At 40.5% G+C, this 13,979-nt stretch overlaps 1 protein-coding gene across 1 annotated transcript; it reads left to right on the top strand.

Annotated features, from left to right (window-relative positions):
* The first annotated feature begins 4,149 nt into the window (after window positions 1-4,149).
* Window positions 4,150-11,216, top strand: LOC124005694 (40S ribosomal protein S14-like). The gene is made up of 5 exons (XM_046315176.1): window positions 4,150-4,303; window positions 5,117-5,267; window positions 5,428-5,589; window positions 8,606-8,682; window positions 11,102-11,216. The coding sequence occupies exons 1-5, from the start codon at window positions 4,174-4,176 to the stop codon at window positions 11,167-11,169; spliced, it is 588 nt and encodes a 195-aa protein (XP_046171132.1). The 5' UTR covers window positions 4,150-4,173; the 3' UTR covers window positions 11,170-11,216.
* The last annotated feature ends 2,763 nt before the right edge of the window (window positions 11,217-13,979 follow it).

Raw genomic sequence — 13,979 nt, forward strand, 5'->3', positions numbered from 1 at the left:
TTACAGAAAGGGACTGCCGAGTGCTGAAATGCGTAGCGCGTAAGAAATCATCTGTCCTCGGTTGCAACATTCACTACCGAGTTTCAAACTACCTCTGGAAGCAATGTCAGCATAATAACTGTTCATCAGGAGATTCATGAAATGGGTTTCCATGGCCAAGCAGCCACACATAAGCTTAAGATCACCATGCGCAATACCAAGCATCGGCTGGAACAAATCTGGGTTTGGCAGATGCTAGGAGAACGCTACCTGCCCGAATGCATAGTGCGATCTGTAAAGTTTGGTGGAGGAGGAATAATGGTCTGGGGCTGTTTTTCATGGTTTGGGCTAGGACCCTTACTTCCAGTGAAGGGAAATCTTAACGTGACAGCATACAATTACATTTTAGATGATTATGTGCTTCCAACGTTGAGGAAACAGTTTGGGGAAGGCCCTTTCCTGTTTAAACATGACAATGCCCCGTGCACAAAGCGAGGTCCATACAGAAATGTTTTGTCGAGATCGTGTGGAAGCACTTGACTGGCCTTCACAGAGCCCTGACCTCAACCCCATCGAACACCTTTGGGATGAATAGGAACGTCGACTGTGAGCCAGGCCTAATCGCCCAACATCAGTGTCCGACCTCACTAATGCTCTTGTGGTTGAATGGAAGCAATTCCCTGCAGCAATGTTCCAACATTTAGTGGAAAGACTGTTTTTCTGCAACGTATAAAATAGTAAAAATAAAGAAAAACCCTTGAATGAATAGGTGTGTATATATATACAGTACCAGTCAAAAGTTTGGACACACCTACTTCAGGGTTTTTCTTCTTTTTTTAATTAAAAAAAACTATTTTCGACATTGTAGTATAATAGTGAAGACATCAGCACTATGAAATAACACATATATGGAATCATGCAGTAAACAAAAAAACGGTTTTTGCTGTAAACAAAAAACTGTTAAAAAAATCTCATTATATTCTTTGCCTTGATGACAGCTTTGTACACGCTTGGCACTCTCTCAACCAGTTTCATGAGGTAGTCACCTGGAATGCATTTCAATTGACAGGTTTGACTCTTATGGACTGTACACTTTTAAAAGTTTTAGCCTAAAATAACATACCCAAATCTAACTGCCTGTAGCTCAGGACCTGAAGCAAAGATATGCATTTTCTTGATACCGTTTGAAAGAAAACACTTTGAAGTTTGTGGAAATGTGAAATGAATGTAGGAGAATATAACACATTAGATCTGGTAAAAGAAAATACAAAATAATAAGACAAGTGTTTATTTATTTATTTAAATTTTTCATCTTCTTTGAAATGCAAGAGAAAGGCCATACTTTCAGATAGGAGTCTAGGTGTAATTTAGATTTTGGCCACCAAATGGCAACAGTGTGTGTGCAACGTTTCAGACTGATCCAGTGAAGAATTACATTACTGCACAATGTTTTGCATCAAGTCTGCCAGGAGTTTGCACAAATGTGCCAAATTGGTCAATTCATACATGTTCAAGTACATAACTATAGAGCACATACAAACATGATATGGTATGCTATGGTAATAAACTTGTTAAGATTACACACTCCCAGGAATATCATACATGATGGAACATTAGCTTATACACTAACTTTCACACATCTAGATGGCCGGTCGTGGTGGGTGTGGAGCAAGAGACAGCAGTGGGGTCAAACTGTAGACCCCAGTTCCTACATTAAAAATTGATTTTATAAAACAAAATGATGCTACATTTTATCTCTGGGACCCTCAGGATGACAAACCAGAGCAAGAGTACTGAATGCAAGTACATTATTTACCTTCAGATGTGAATGTATCAAGCCAGTGATACAAGTTTTTTGTTGTTGTGCACTCCTCAAACAACAGCATGGTATTTCTTCACTGTAATAGCTACTGTTAATTCATTGGACAGTACAGTTGGATTAATAAGAATTTAAGCGTAATTGCCCATATAACACATGTCTATGTCCTGGGAAGTTGGCTGTTGTATTCAACGTCATTCTAGTCACATTAGCGCACGTTAGTAACATCCATCCCGGTTTAGGGACACCCATCTCGTTAAAAGTACATTTGTGGAATGTCTTTCCTTCTTCTTGTAGTATTTGAGCCAATCAGTTGTGTTGTGAAAAGGTAGGGGTGGTATACAGAAGATAGCCCTACTTGGTAAAATACCAAGTCCATATTATGGCAAGAACAGCTCAAATAAGCAAAGAGAATTGACAGTCCATCATTACTTTATGACATGAAGGTCAGTCAATGCGGAACATTCCAAGAACTTTCAAAGTTTTTTCAAGTACAGTCGCAAAAACCTCTATGATGAAACTGGCTCTCATGAAGACCGCCAAAGAAAGGAAGACCCGGAGTTATCTCTGCTGCAGAGCATAAGTTCATTAGAGTTAACTGCGCCTCAGTTGCAGGCCAAATAAATGTTTCACAGAGTTCAAGTAATAGACACATTACAACATCAACTGTTCAGAGGAGACTGCAAAGACACCATTACTAAAAGGACACCAATAATAATAAGAGACTTGCTTGGACCAAGAAATGAGCAATAGACATTAGACCGGTGGAAATCGGTCCTTTGGTTTTATGAGTCCAAATTTGAGATTTTTGGTTCCAACTGCCGTGTCTTTGTGAGATGCAGAGTAGGTGAACGGATGATCTCCACATGGGTGGTTCCCACCGTGAAGCATGAAGGAGGAGCTGTCCAAACTTTTGACTGGTACTGTATATAAATATATTTTCCACTAACCCTACCACCCCTCCCCTAATTGAAGTAAACTAATGAACAACAACACTTTGGCTTCTACTTACAGCTTATACATACTTTAAAAATGTTATAGACACAATCTATTTTACATTAGTTATTCTTGTTTGTTTTTACTCCTATCCTTCCACTACCATCAACCCATCCCATCTATTTCTGAAGACCATAGAGTTTTATTTGCCCTATATTTTTAACTGTACAGTTTCACAAAAGTTCTGAACCTATATACATTTTACGGACACCGTATATTTTACATTAGTTACCTTGTTATTAGACCCACCCTTCAGATCCACTCAACCCCTCCCACCTATCTCCATCCCTATTGGATTTCTGTTTGCCATATATTTTTCAACTGTGCTGTGATGTTTCACAAAAGTTCTGAACCTTTCTATTCTCATAGTTTCTACAGATTGCAAATTAAAGATACATTTTTTTGCTACAAGTATTATTATATTATTGATCGATTGACTATATCTACAGTTCTTCAGACATTCCTGGACCTGCGATCAAAAACAAGCTACATGTGGACAGTACCAAAACAAATTATCTAATGATTTTGTCTCATCGCAGCAAAATCTGTAAAGCTGGGATGTTTAAAAAAAAACATGTATTTAATCAGGCAAGTCAGTTAATAACATTCTTATTTACAATGATGACCTACCCTGGCCAAACTCTAACCCGAATTGAAATGAAAAATTCTAAGTTTTGAATCCAGCGTCGTTTTGGGAATCAGTTCATAAACCATGTGCCATGGAATCAGTACATCGAAAATCTCTTCCCAAATATTTTGCAATCTATGTGGCACAGCTGTCAATTTTTGGGTCCTTAAATTAAACTGGTATACTTTTTAATTTATCACAATTTTCTTTAACCAATTTTGGTCTTTGATGCAGGACCGACAGACAAGTTCCTTACTTTCTCCCCCTTCCAGTTGCCTCTTCCATTTTTGCGGTAATCCTGCAATTAGTTGGTTGTAATTTTGGGTAGAGCAGACATTTCCATATATTTTTGTTTGTGGAAAGCCTTCTCAGAAGAGTGAAGTCGCTCTGGATAAGAGCGTCTGCTAAATGACTTAAATGTAAATGTAAATGTTGTAGCAGCAAAAGCGGGACCAACTCCATATTAATGCACATGGTTTTGGAATTAGATGTTTGACGAGGAGGTGTCCACATGTTTTTGGCCATGTAGTGTATGTAATATAAATGTGAATACTGCATGTGTCACACATATACGTGCATATAGTAATATGCCCATACATACAGATATATGTATCCACACACATAAGTACATATATGTCACATAATGTATATGTTGAAATATACAATAATGGGCCGTTTTCATATATCTGACTTATATTTCTGATTTATACACCGTACAGACAACGAGAGAGATAGACTGTGCGTGCTGTTTATGCTTCAAATGAACCGCTTGATGGCAGTGAAGTGCATGGTCTACTTCCGGAAAAAGAAAGCTTCAACTCTGAACCCGGTTACGTTTGTTCTTTCCTTTCCTGTTTCGGCTTTAGAAGAGACACACACAGGTACAATGTCGCAGAATTTATATCCAAATTAATCCTGTTTAACATAAAGAACAAAGTGTCATTTGTGCTTTTAATCGATACACTGAACTTTGATTGGTATGTTAAATGTGTAATTTGTCTGAAATCAGCTTCAGACGTTTGGATTAGATGACATTGGTGTTGGCTATAAGCAGCGGTTACCACCACTGTAAGGCCTGAATTTCGCTTGCCGGATGGAGCATATTGAGTGGGTTTTATGATTTGCCATGTTAACCATATTGTCTTCAGTCATGTGCATTTTTGCAGCTTTGAAGTCGAATACGTTTAAAAATTAAATCGAAGAGACCTGCTGAGTGATGCTAGTTAGGTTGCTGTCGTGGTAATTCAGTGCTAACCTTAAAGTAGTCGGCTAACGATGGGCATCTGCAGTTTTTAGTCTCGACTTTGCTGTGACTGACAATCACACATGGTTTATTTTTGTATGGAAATTGTCGTGTTGTATATGCTATGATATAGCTAGCAAGTCTAGCTGCTTGCCTGTGGTGCTATGTGATTTATGTGTTGAGCGTTGGCAGTTGGTTATTGGTCAGTTGCAATAATGGCTAGTTAATGGTTGTCCATATACTCTCCTGCAGTTACTTAGCGAACTAGCCATTTACAAAAGTATATTGTGGTGAAGTTATCTACAAAGGAACCCATCCTTAACCAAGACCTAGCCTGCTAACTATTTAGCAACGGTGCCCACTCCATCTGGACCCAAATTGGGGCACTTGAATGGATGCTAATGCCAGACATGTCTGACGTCATCAATACTGACAAATGCATCTTTTGCAGCTATGGCACCTCGTAAGGGTAAGGAAAAGAAGGAAGAACAGGTCATCGCCCTGGGACCCCAGGTTGCCGAAGGCGAGAATGTCTTTGGAGTCTGCCACATCTTTGCATCCTTCAACGACACCTTCGTTCACGTCACTGATCTTTCTGGCAAGTAAGTACAGGATACAATGAAATGGTGCAAGCCCAGCTTTATATTTTTAAAAAGTCTGCCGTTTCTGGCTTAAACTGTGTAAAGTGCATGCCATCCATCAATAGCAATCGGTCGTATGATTTCAAATGCTTTGTTCTAAACATGTACCTGCTCCCTCCAGGGAAACTATCTGCCGTGTGACTGGTGGGATGAAGGTGAAGGCCGACAGAGACGAGTCCTCCCCCTACGCCGCCATGTTGGCCGCCCAGGACGTCGCCCAGAGGTGCAAGGAGCTGGGAATCACTGCCCTCCACATCAAGTTGAGGGCCACTGGCGGGAACAGGTTAGGAACCCCCTCCTCACTGATCTGAAGCACAATCTGGTGTTGCTCCATGTCTTTTGTACATCTACAGTGGATGGTGCAGCTAAATTGTTCTGGTACATTGTGCTTGGACTACTCTTGTTGCATGTGTGAATATACCATGCAATTAAAAGACCCACCCCCCGAGGAAGTTGCAGCCGCTATTCCAATGTCATTTCTTGTCCTAGAGACACCTCTGATGAATGGTGAATGCTACTTGACATATTAACGAATTGGGTGTGAGAATTTCCCTGTGGAGTTGATAAACCTCAGCAAATAGGTCACTGACAGCACAATATAGCCAGCTAGCATGCTAAACTCATCTAGTTAGATGGCTAGGTATTGTATTTTGCTAATGATATTTTAATTAAAAATGTTCTACGCCATATTCAAAACATTTTCCAAGCTGGATCTATGGCTGGAGCTTGATTTACAATAACATTTATTTAAGGAAAACTTCACCACTGATGGAAACCACTGGCATGTCTTTGACTTAGCCATATTTTTTTTTAAATTAATAACTTTTATATAACAAGGGGAAACCATTAAGACCAGGGTCGTCTTTCCAAAGTTAGTTCAAGCAATGTGAGCGACAATTCAAGCATTATCACTACAGCATTAGTTACATACTTACAAATATGTTGCATTACATTCAAAAGGTCAGTGGAAACTAATGTATGCAATCAATCAAAAACAAGTGCCATTTCCATTTGAGGTAATATGGGAGTTTCTAATGTTGGGCCCTTCTGGTCGTCAGAATATCAGACAAATTAACTATATGAGCTGGGAATAAAATTACCTTTTTGGTCCACCAGTCACTAACAGGTACATTTAAAAGAAATCTACCAGGCAATCACATTTTTTACCATCCAAAATACCCCCCCCCCCCCCCCCCCTACTAAAATCACACCAACAAAACACAAAAAAAGATACGCATGCTTTCTCGTCGCAGCAGTTTACGGCAGTGCTACAGGTGTCACAACAGACCCTGGTTCACAACCGGCCATGGTCGGGAGTCCCATAGGGCGGTGCACAATTGGCCCAGCGTCATCTGGGTTAAGGGGGGGTTTGGCTGGGGTAGGCCGTCATTCTAAATAAGAATTTGTTCTTAACCGAATTGCCTAGTTAAAGGTTAAACAAAATACAATTCTACAACGAATGTAAAAAGTAATGTGGTATGTGGGTCATTTAATTTTTTTGTCGCGTACTTTAATTAAAATATCACAAATGTTCCTGGCTCTTTTTAGGGCGGAAGGTTACCGTGGTAGCGCGACTCGTCATGTTTGTGCCTGTGAGATTGATTCTGACTAATAGAATGCCTTGTCTTTTCTCCCCTGGCAGTTGAAACTCAAACCTAGAAAAACAACCAAGCTTGTGAACAAAACAATGTCAATAGCCATGAAACACAAGGACACTCTCACTTCAGTAGACTTTCGTTTCAAGTAAATGAGACCAACTCTTTATGCTTGTGCTTCTAAAAATGATCGACTCAGCTCTTCAGGTGCTCACAGCCCCCAGCCAGGACGTTTTGCAGCACAGGGTGTAATGGGCTATATAGATTCATAGTTCTTTGACTTCGTGCAATTGTAAATTTGTACAAGCTATGAAACAGAAAAGGGGATAACTTTGATAACAGCTACTGCAGCATTCATTTGACTATTTTGTTATTCACAAATGGGAGTGAAATGCTCACGCTGTGGAGCCCTGACCACCTGCCAACATGGCTGTGACATAGACATTTACATTTAAGTCATTTAGCAGACGCTCTAATCCAGAGCGACTTACAAATTGGTGCATTCACCTTATGACATCCAGTGGAACAGTCACTTTACAATAGTGCATCTAAATCTTAAAGGGGGGGGTGATAAGGATTACTTATCCTATCCTAGGTATTCCTTAAAGATGTGGGGTTTCAGGTGTCTCCGGAAGGTGGTGATTGACTCCGCTGTCCTGGCGTCGTGAGGGAGTTTGTTCCACCATTGGGGGGCCAGAGCAGCGAACAGTTTTGACTGGGCTGAGCGGGAACTGTACTTCCTTAGTGGTAGGGAGGCGAGCAGGCCAGAGGTGGATGAACGCAGTGCCCTTGTTTGGGTGTAGGGCCTGATCAGAGCCTGGAGGTACTGAGGTGCCGTTCCCCTCACAGCTCCGTAGGCAAGCACCATGGTCTTGTAGCGGATGCGAGCTTCAACTGGAAGCCAGTGGAAGAGCGGAGGAGACATCCACCAATGTCAAAATCTACCAGCAGGTGTTAATTTTAGCCCCCGTATGTGTAAATGGTGCGTATGGAAATAATCACAGCTATTGTCTTTGTTCATGATCATGCACACTGCAAATGACAAGTGAAAAAAATAAATCATTATCTGGATGTTTTTTAGCAAACGTTACACCAATCAAAGAACTGTAGTGAAGCGGAACTTTAGTGTTGAACACGTTCATTTTGGGGGAGCAGGTTGTGTTAAATGACATCACGCAATTATACAATTTTATAAAATGGTCAGATGTTTGTTTATTTTTTATACATACTAGCAAAAGATCATTTACACATTTTCTGGGGGGGGGTGGAGGTGCAATATCAAGTTTGTACCCCGCCCCGTTTTAATTTGCTCAGGCAGCCAAGTGGACATGCGGCTGCTTGGTTAATCTCTGTCTCAAAGAAGAATCACTTGGCACCTGTTCCTGATTAATAAACAATGCCATGCTGGTGGGTGGTAACATTGAAATAAACCCAGCTCTGAAACGAAACAGGTATCATGCATTCACACGGATTTGCACGAAGTGGGTCGTTTGAATTTATCTCTTCAAGGCCAAATATATCATACTTTGACTAAAGCTATGACTTGACTTAAATCGATGTGCAACACCATTCTTACAGCTCGAAAAAGTGGATTTCTACTCGTGCGGGCGTTTACATGTGTTGTGGAACTGAATTTATCTACAGTGGACTATATTAGATTGTCTTGTGTGCAACCGTACTCAGTGTGAACATTTTGCCTTTCAGAACCAAGACCCCTGGACCAGGCGCACAGTCTGCTCTCCGTGCCTTGGCTCGTTCTGGCATGAAGATTGGACGCATCGGTAAGCTTTAGCTCATTTACTCTGTCAGGAGTATCTGTAATAAACAAGATGGTGCTGTTATTTTTTCTTCAACCCCTGCCTTCGACCAATAGATGGTCCACTTGTTAGTAGGGCCGGGCGATTTATATTGAATTTATTCGAATTTGTATTAGTGCGATGTTCCAAATGCCTGTATTGCAAAAATCAAGTTTTATTTATTATGTTTTAATGAGCGTTTGCCTTTTTGGTTTATCTCCTTTGTGTCTTCTGTACTGTGTGCACTGCACCTCTCCACTTGCATAGACACAAAGCCCCTCTCAGTGCCACGCACGAGATCACGTCTCCCTTTCTGACAACAAGCAGTTTGAACTCGCTATTTGCCTTTTAAGATTTGGGCCAACCGAATCTCTTATGATGCCGTTTTTGTTTTAACTTCCAAAATGAAGAAAAGCAGACCCTACTACAGTAAAACTGGAACATAAATTAACATTAATGCTCAGTTTGTTGCGCTCTGCATTGCGGTACGATCAGTGCTATTTGGCATCCTTAGGATGGCCCTAAACTTCAGCATAACCATGACCATATAAAAGTTTACTTTCAATCGGTGTTATGGACCTCCCAAGCATCCCGTATCGCACAGAACATTGCAGTACCCCCATACCGCTAGCAGCATTTTAGCCACAGTTATGTGCTAGCTGTCTAGATTGTGTTATAAATATGTAAGGAATTTGCTACTCAGTTCTCATTCTGAGAAAGTATTTTATCCAGGTAGGCCACTTGATTTCATCTAGACAAAGTGACCAGGCGTTGTTCAAACAGTTGGAGACGGACAGGAGGGTGAATTCATAAGTTAACTTCTACCTTTTTAACAAGCAAATGATCCACGTTGGCTTTAAATTAAAGGGTTAGCTGGCTACTCACTAGCACGTGGGCTTGTGCTTGATTGTTTGCGATGTGTTTTTAATTTCCTATAATGCCTGCTACTAGAGGTTGGTCATTAGTGGATGTGCATAGTTCTGGTTAAATTAGTAACAAACTGCCTTTTTGTAGACAGGTCTTGAAAACCAGATGTGTGATTATTGTAAAAAAAAAAGCAGCATCAACTTTTTTGATATAATTATTAGAGGCTCTTATGGTTTTGGAAGACTTCTATTTAGCCTAGGTATAACTTTACAAGCCCTGAATTGGATTATTCCTGACTGTTTGAAATGCAGTGTATCAACCTTTTCTAATTGTGCAGCAAGCTTATTTAGACAACGTTTATTTTTATGGAAGAAGAAAAAAATCAATAGTAGGTGTATATTGTGAATCCCCCATAATTGAATTTGAATCCATATCGCCCAGTTATAGCACTGCACTGCCATGGCTGATTCAACTAATCAAGGAGAGCGTTGGGAAACACCATGTCTGCCTATTTCATACACAAATGGTTAAATATACTGCTTATATTGATGTTTTCCGGGGGATGAGAATGTTTCATTTGAGAAATGATTGTTCTGCTAGTCTCATACTAAATGTGAAACAATTCTACTTTTCTGTTGGCCTCTTTTTGTTTAAGCCTCCTGAACACGGTGTAATTTATATGCATACCGTAAAACTTTCAATTATTAGCCTGGGTGTTTTATTTGCTTAAATCACTGACCACAACAGGCGCTTAGACAGGCTTCTATTTGAGCTGGGTGTCGATTGACTTAATGGATTGCTCATTTGCCTAGTTAATTCTTTCATTCCAGCATTCACTTAAAGCATTTTAATCAATTTCTTCATTTCCTGCACTGTTATTTACGTCACATTTATTGTCTTAGTATGCCTCATTAACAACGTCATAATAATAAAACATCCTAATAATATTTCTGTGCGTTTTCGGCAGTTCTTACTCTGGCCACTAGAGGACGGTCGATTACTTGGTCTGTACTCCCAAAGTTGACTGTGATTGCCAGTTAGCTAGCGGTGTTCAGCTGTTAGTAGCCAATGGCTAGCAGTTTCTTACTTGCTGATAAACAAAACAAAAATGGATGATTGGCATCTTATTTGAGTCATTATTGAATTATGTAACAAATCAAACATTAAATCTTTAACAATTCGTGGTAAGGTCATAAACTGTAGTTTTAGACTGGGTGTTTATTTGAAACACTTTATTTGATGAAGTGTGTGCCATTGCCCGGCTAAAGGGGACAGGCGGCAATGAGACTTCAATTAAAGTTGTACGGTACTCTGGAATACTGTTGTCACAGCAATGTATTTTTTACAGTTGTTATTTAGCAGATGCTCATTCAAAGCGACTTTTGATGAGACATTTTGGCCAAATGTATGAATCTGTTCAATGCCCTTCAGACAATATTCATTGAACATGTTAAAATGAGGACGTTGATGGATAAAAGATTCAATGTACAATTCTTGTTACTGTTTATCATGCTCACTAACACTTGCTCTCTTGCAGAGGATGTCACCCCTATTCCATCAGACAGCACACGCAGAAAGGGAGGTCGTCGTGGGCGTCGTCTGTAAATGTGCTTATTTTGAGTTTTTTCACTCAATTAAAAGGTTAATTCCAACGTCTGCTTTTGTCTGGTTCTTCAGTGGTTTTTCTTTTTCACGGAGTCTGTCTAGGAAACATCCTATTGAAGTCAAGCAAATCTTAAATTATTTAGCAGGGATATGAGTGGCTTTATCAAAGGGTTGATTAACACTGAACAAAAATATAATGCAACATGTAAAGTGTTGGTCCCATCTTTCATGAGGTGAAATAAAAGATCCCAGAAATGTTCCATACACTTAAGATTATTTCTCTAATTTCTTTACATCTCTAAGTGAGCATTTATCTTTTGCCAAGATAATCCATCCACCTGACAGGTGTGGCATATCAAGAGGCTGATTAATTAAACCACATGATCATAACACAGGTACACCTTGTGCTGGGGACATACGGCTATTCACTCTAAATTGTTTTGCCACAGATGTCTCAAGTTGAGGGCACGTGCAATTGGTATGCTGACTGTAGGAGTGTCAACCAGAGCTGTTGCCACATAATTGATTGTTCATTTCTCTACCATAACCTGCCAATGTCATGCTTTATACAGCCTATTTCAGACATGGAATGCAACACTGCTTCAAAGGAAGATAAAATTAAAATGTAAATATTGTAAACCGAAAGACTAAAAGGAAATGCAAAGCTAAAGTGTTTTTTTTCTCGGCCATATCTGGTTCTCTGGCAGGCTATACCAGAGGCTGGGGGCATAGTAACTAAAGGCTGCCTTTCCATACCTCTTGGTCCTAGGCTTTGGGATGGTTAAAATGCCAGTGCCAGAAGACCTGAGGAACCTACTGGGTACATAACTTAAGCATGGGTCGGACGTATTAGGGTGCACAATTGTTGATTGACTTAAAAATCCATAGAGTCTTTAAAATCATTTGAGTCTTGGGTATGGAGCTACAAGCTTGCCACACCTTTTTGGTGAGTTTCTCCCATTCTGCAGATCCGCTCAAGCTCTTTCAGGAGTGTCGCTGCACAGCTATTTTCAGGTCTTTCCAGAGATGTTTGATCCGGGCTCTGGCTGGGCCACTCAAGGACATTGTCCTGAAGCCACTCCTGCGTTGTCTTGGCTTTGCTTAGGGTCATTGTCCTGTTGGAAGGTGAACCTTTGCCCCAGTCTTAGGTCCTAAGTGTTCTGGAGCAGGTTTTCATCAAGGATCGCTCTGCTCCTCTTTCCCTCAAACCTGACTAGTCTCTCAGTCACTGCCACTGAAAAACATCCTCACAGCATGATGCTGCAACCAGCATGCTTCATCATAGGGATGGTGCCAGGTTTCCTCCAGACATGATGCTTGGCATTCAGGCTGAAGAGTTCAATCTTAATAAGATCAGTGAATCTTGTTTCTCATGGTCAGAGTCCTTTAAGTGCCTTTTGGCAAACTCCAAGCAGGCTGTCTTGTGCCTTTTACTGAGGAGTGGCTTCCATCTGGCCACTCTGCTATCATAACTCTCCTGTGAAGATTCCAAGGATTAGGTTGCAGTGGGTCCGCTCTACAGCGCCCTCTCTCCCGGAGAGGTGGAGGGGGCCACTTTATGGCGGTTGTAAAATACGCTGCCTCTATGCGCTGTAGTGGTCAAGATTGGAATGTCACTGTGGAACAGAGAGACACTTAGACATTAAAAGGTTGAATAATTGAACAGTATTTATGTATTCCAAGCAGTTGAAATGGCCCGTGGACAGTTAGGGGACAGTCATGTCGATTTTGTTTCATTTGGTGATCTCATGACAGAAAACACTGTGTCTTTGGTTGTGTACACTTCTCAGTTATGGGGTTTACATCTAAATGTTGTGAAACATATATGATTAAATATGAAACTATTTGTGAAAATATGTGATGTTAACCTTCTAAATAAGAAAATTGTGTTCCATATGAAGCCTTAACCAGGTAAGTGGCCACGCCCACGTTAGCACAGACATTACCTCGGCGTCTTCTCCCAGAAGTGTATAAAACCACTCGTGACCAAATGTAAATTTTATGCCAAAGAGACCCACGGTAAGCCGGACGTCATGAATGGTTAAGAAATCTACAAACTAAAGTTAACGGCAGGACGAGGTTCTCACGTTGGGATGGCTATCACTCTAGAGACAAAAACATGCCGGGTGAAGCTGGTGTGTGAAGTGGTTCAAACTACAACTCTACAAAAGGACAAGACCAGAAAATGTGGAGATTATCCCCACGCTGAAATGGTGAAGAAATCTACAAACTAAAGACCAATTATTCAGCCTGCAGCTGTTTAAATACTTTAGTCTGGTAAACACATGTCCTAAGAACATTTCTGAATGTTATAATGGATACTTCAGAGTACTAATCTACAGCTATGACAAACTTTGATCTCTGGTGGACAAACCAGAGGCTTTCTGTCGACTGTCTATCCAGCAGACGGATTGGCGATCGCAGAGAGGGACAACAAAGACACTTGTAAATATGTAAATTGCAATTTCTTTTCGAATGAGCGGTTGCTCATTTTCAAAGTATTAACTCTGAGTTTCCCGCTCTTGAGCTGTCCACACCCCTTTCCTTTGTCTACCAAAACGTCATATCGGTTTCGTCCACTAGGGACTTTTTTATTTGTATCACGTGGGCCTTTCCAAATCATGTCCAATCAATTGAGTTTACCACAGGTGGACTAAAGTCAAGTTGTAGAAACATCTCAAAGATTTTTTTAAAATGTAATCCATTTTAGAATAAGACTGTAATGTAACAAAATGTGGGAAAAGGGAAGGGGTCTGAATACTTTCCAAATGCACTGTATAATGCAATATTATAGGCTGCTGCCCTACCAT

This window comes from Oncorhynchus gorbuscha, linkage group LG02 (assembly GCF_021184085.1).
Source record: "Oncorhynchus gorbuscha isolate QuinsamMale2020 ecotype Even-year linkage group LG02, OgorEven_v1.0, whole genome shotgun sequence".
Classification (NCBI taxonomy): Eukaryota; Metazoa; Chordata; class Actinopteri; order Salmoniformes; family Salmonidae; genus Oncorhynchus; species Oncorhynchus gorbuscha.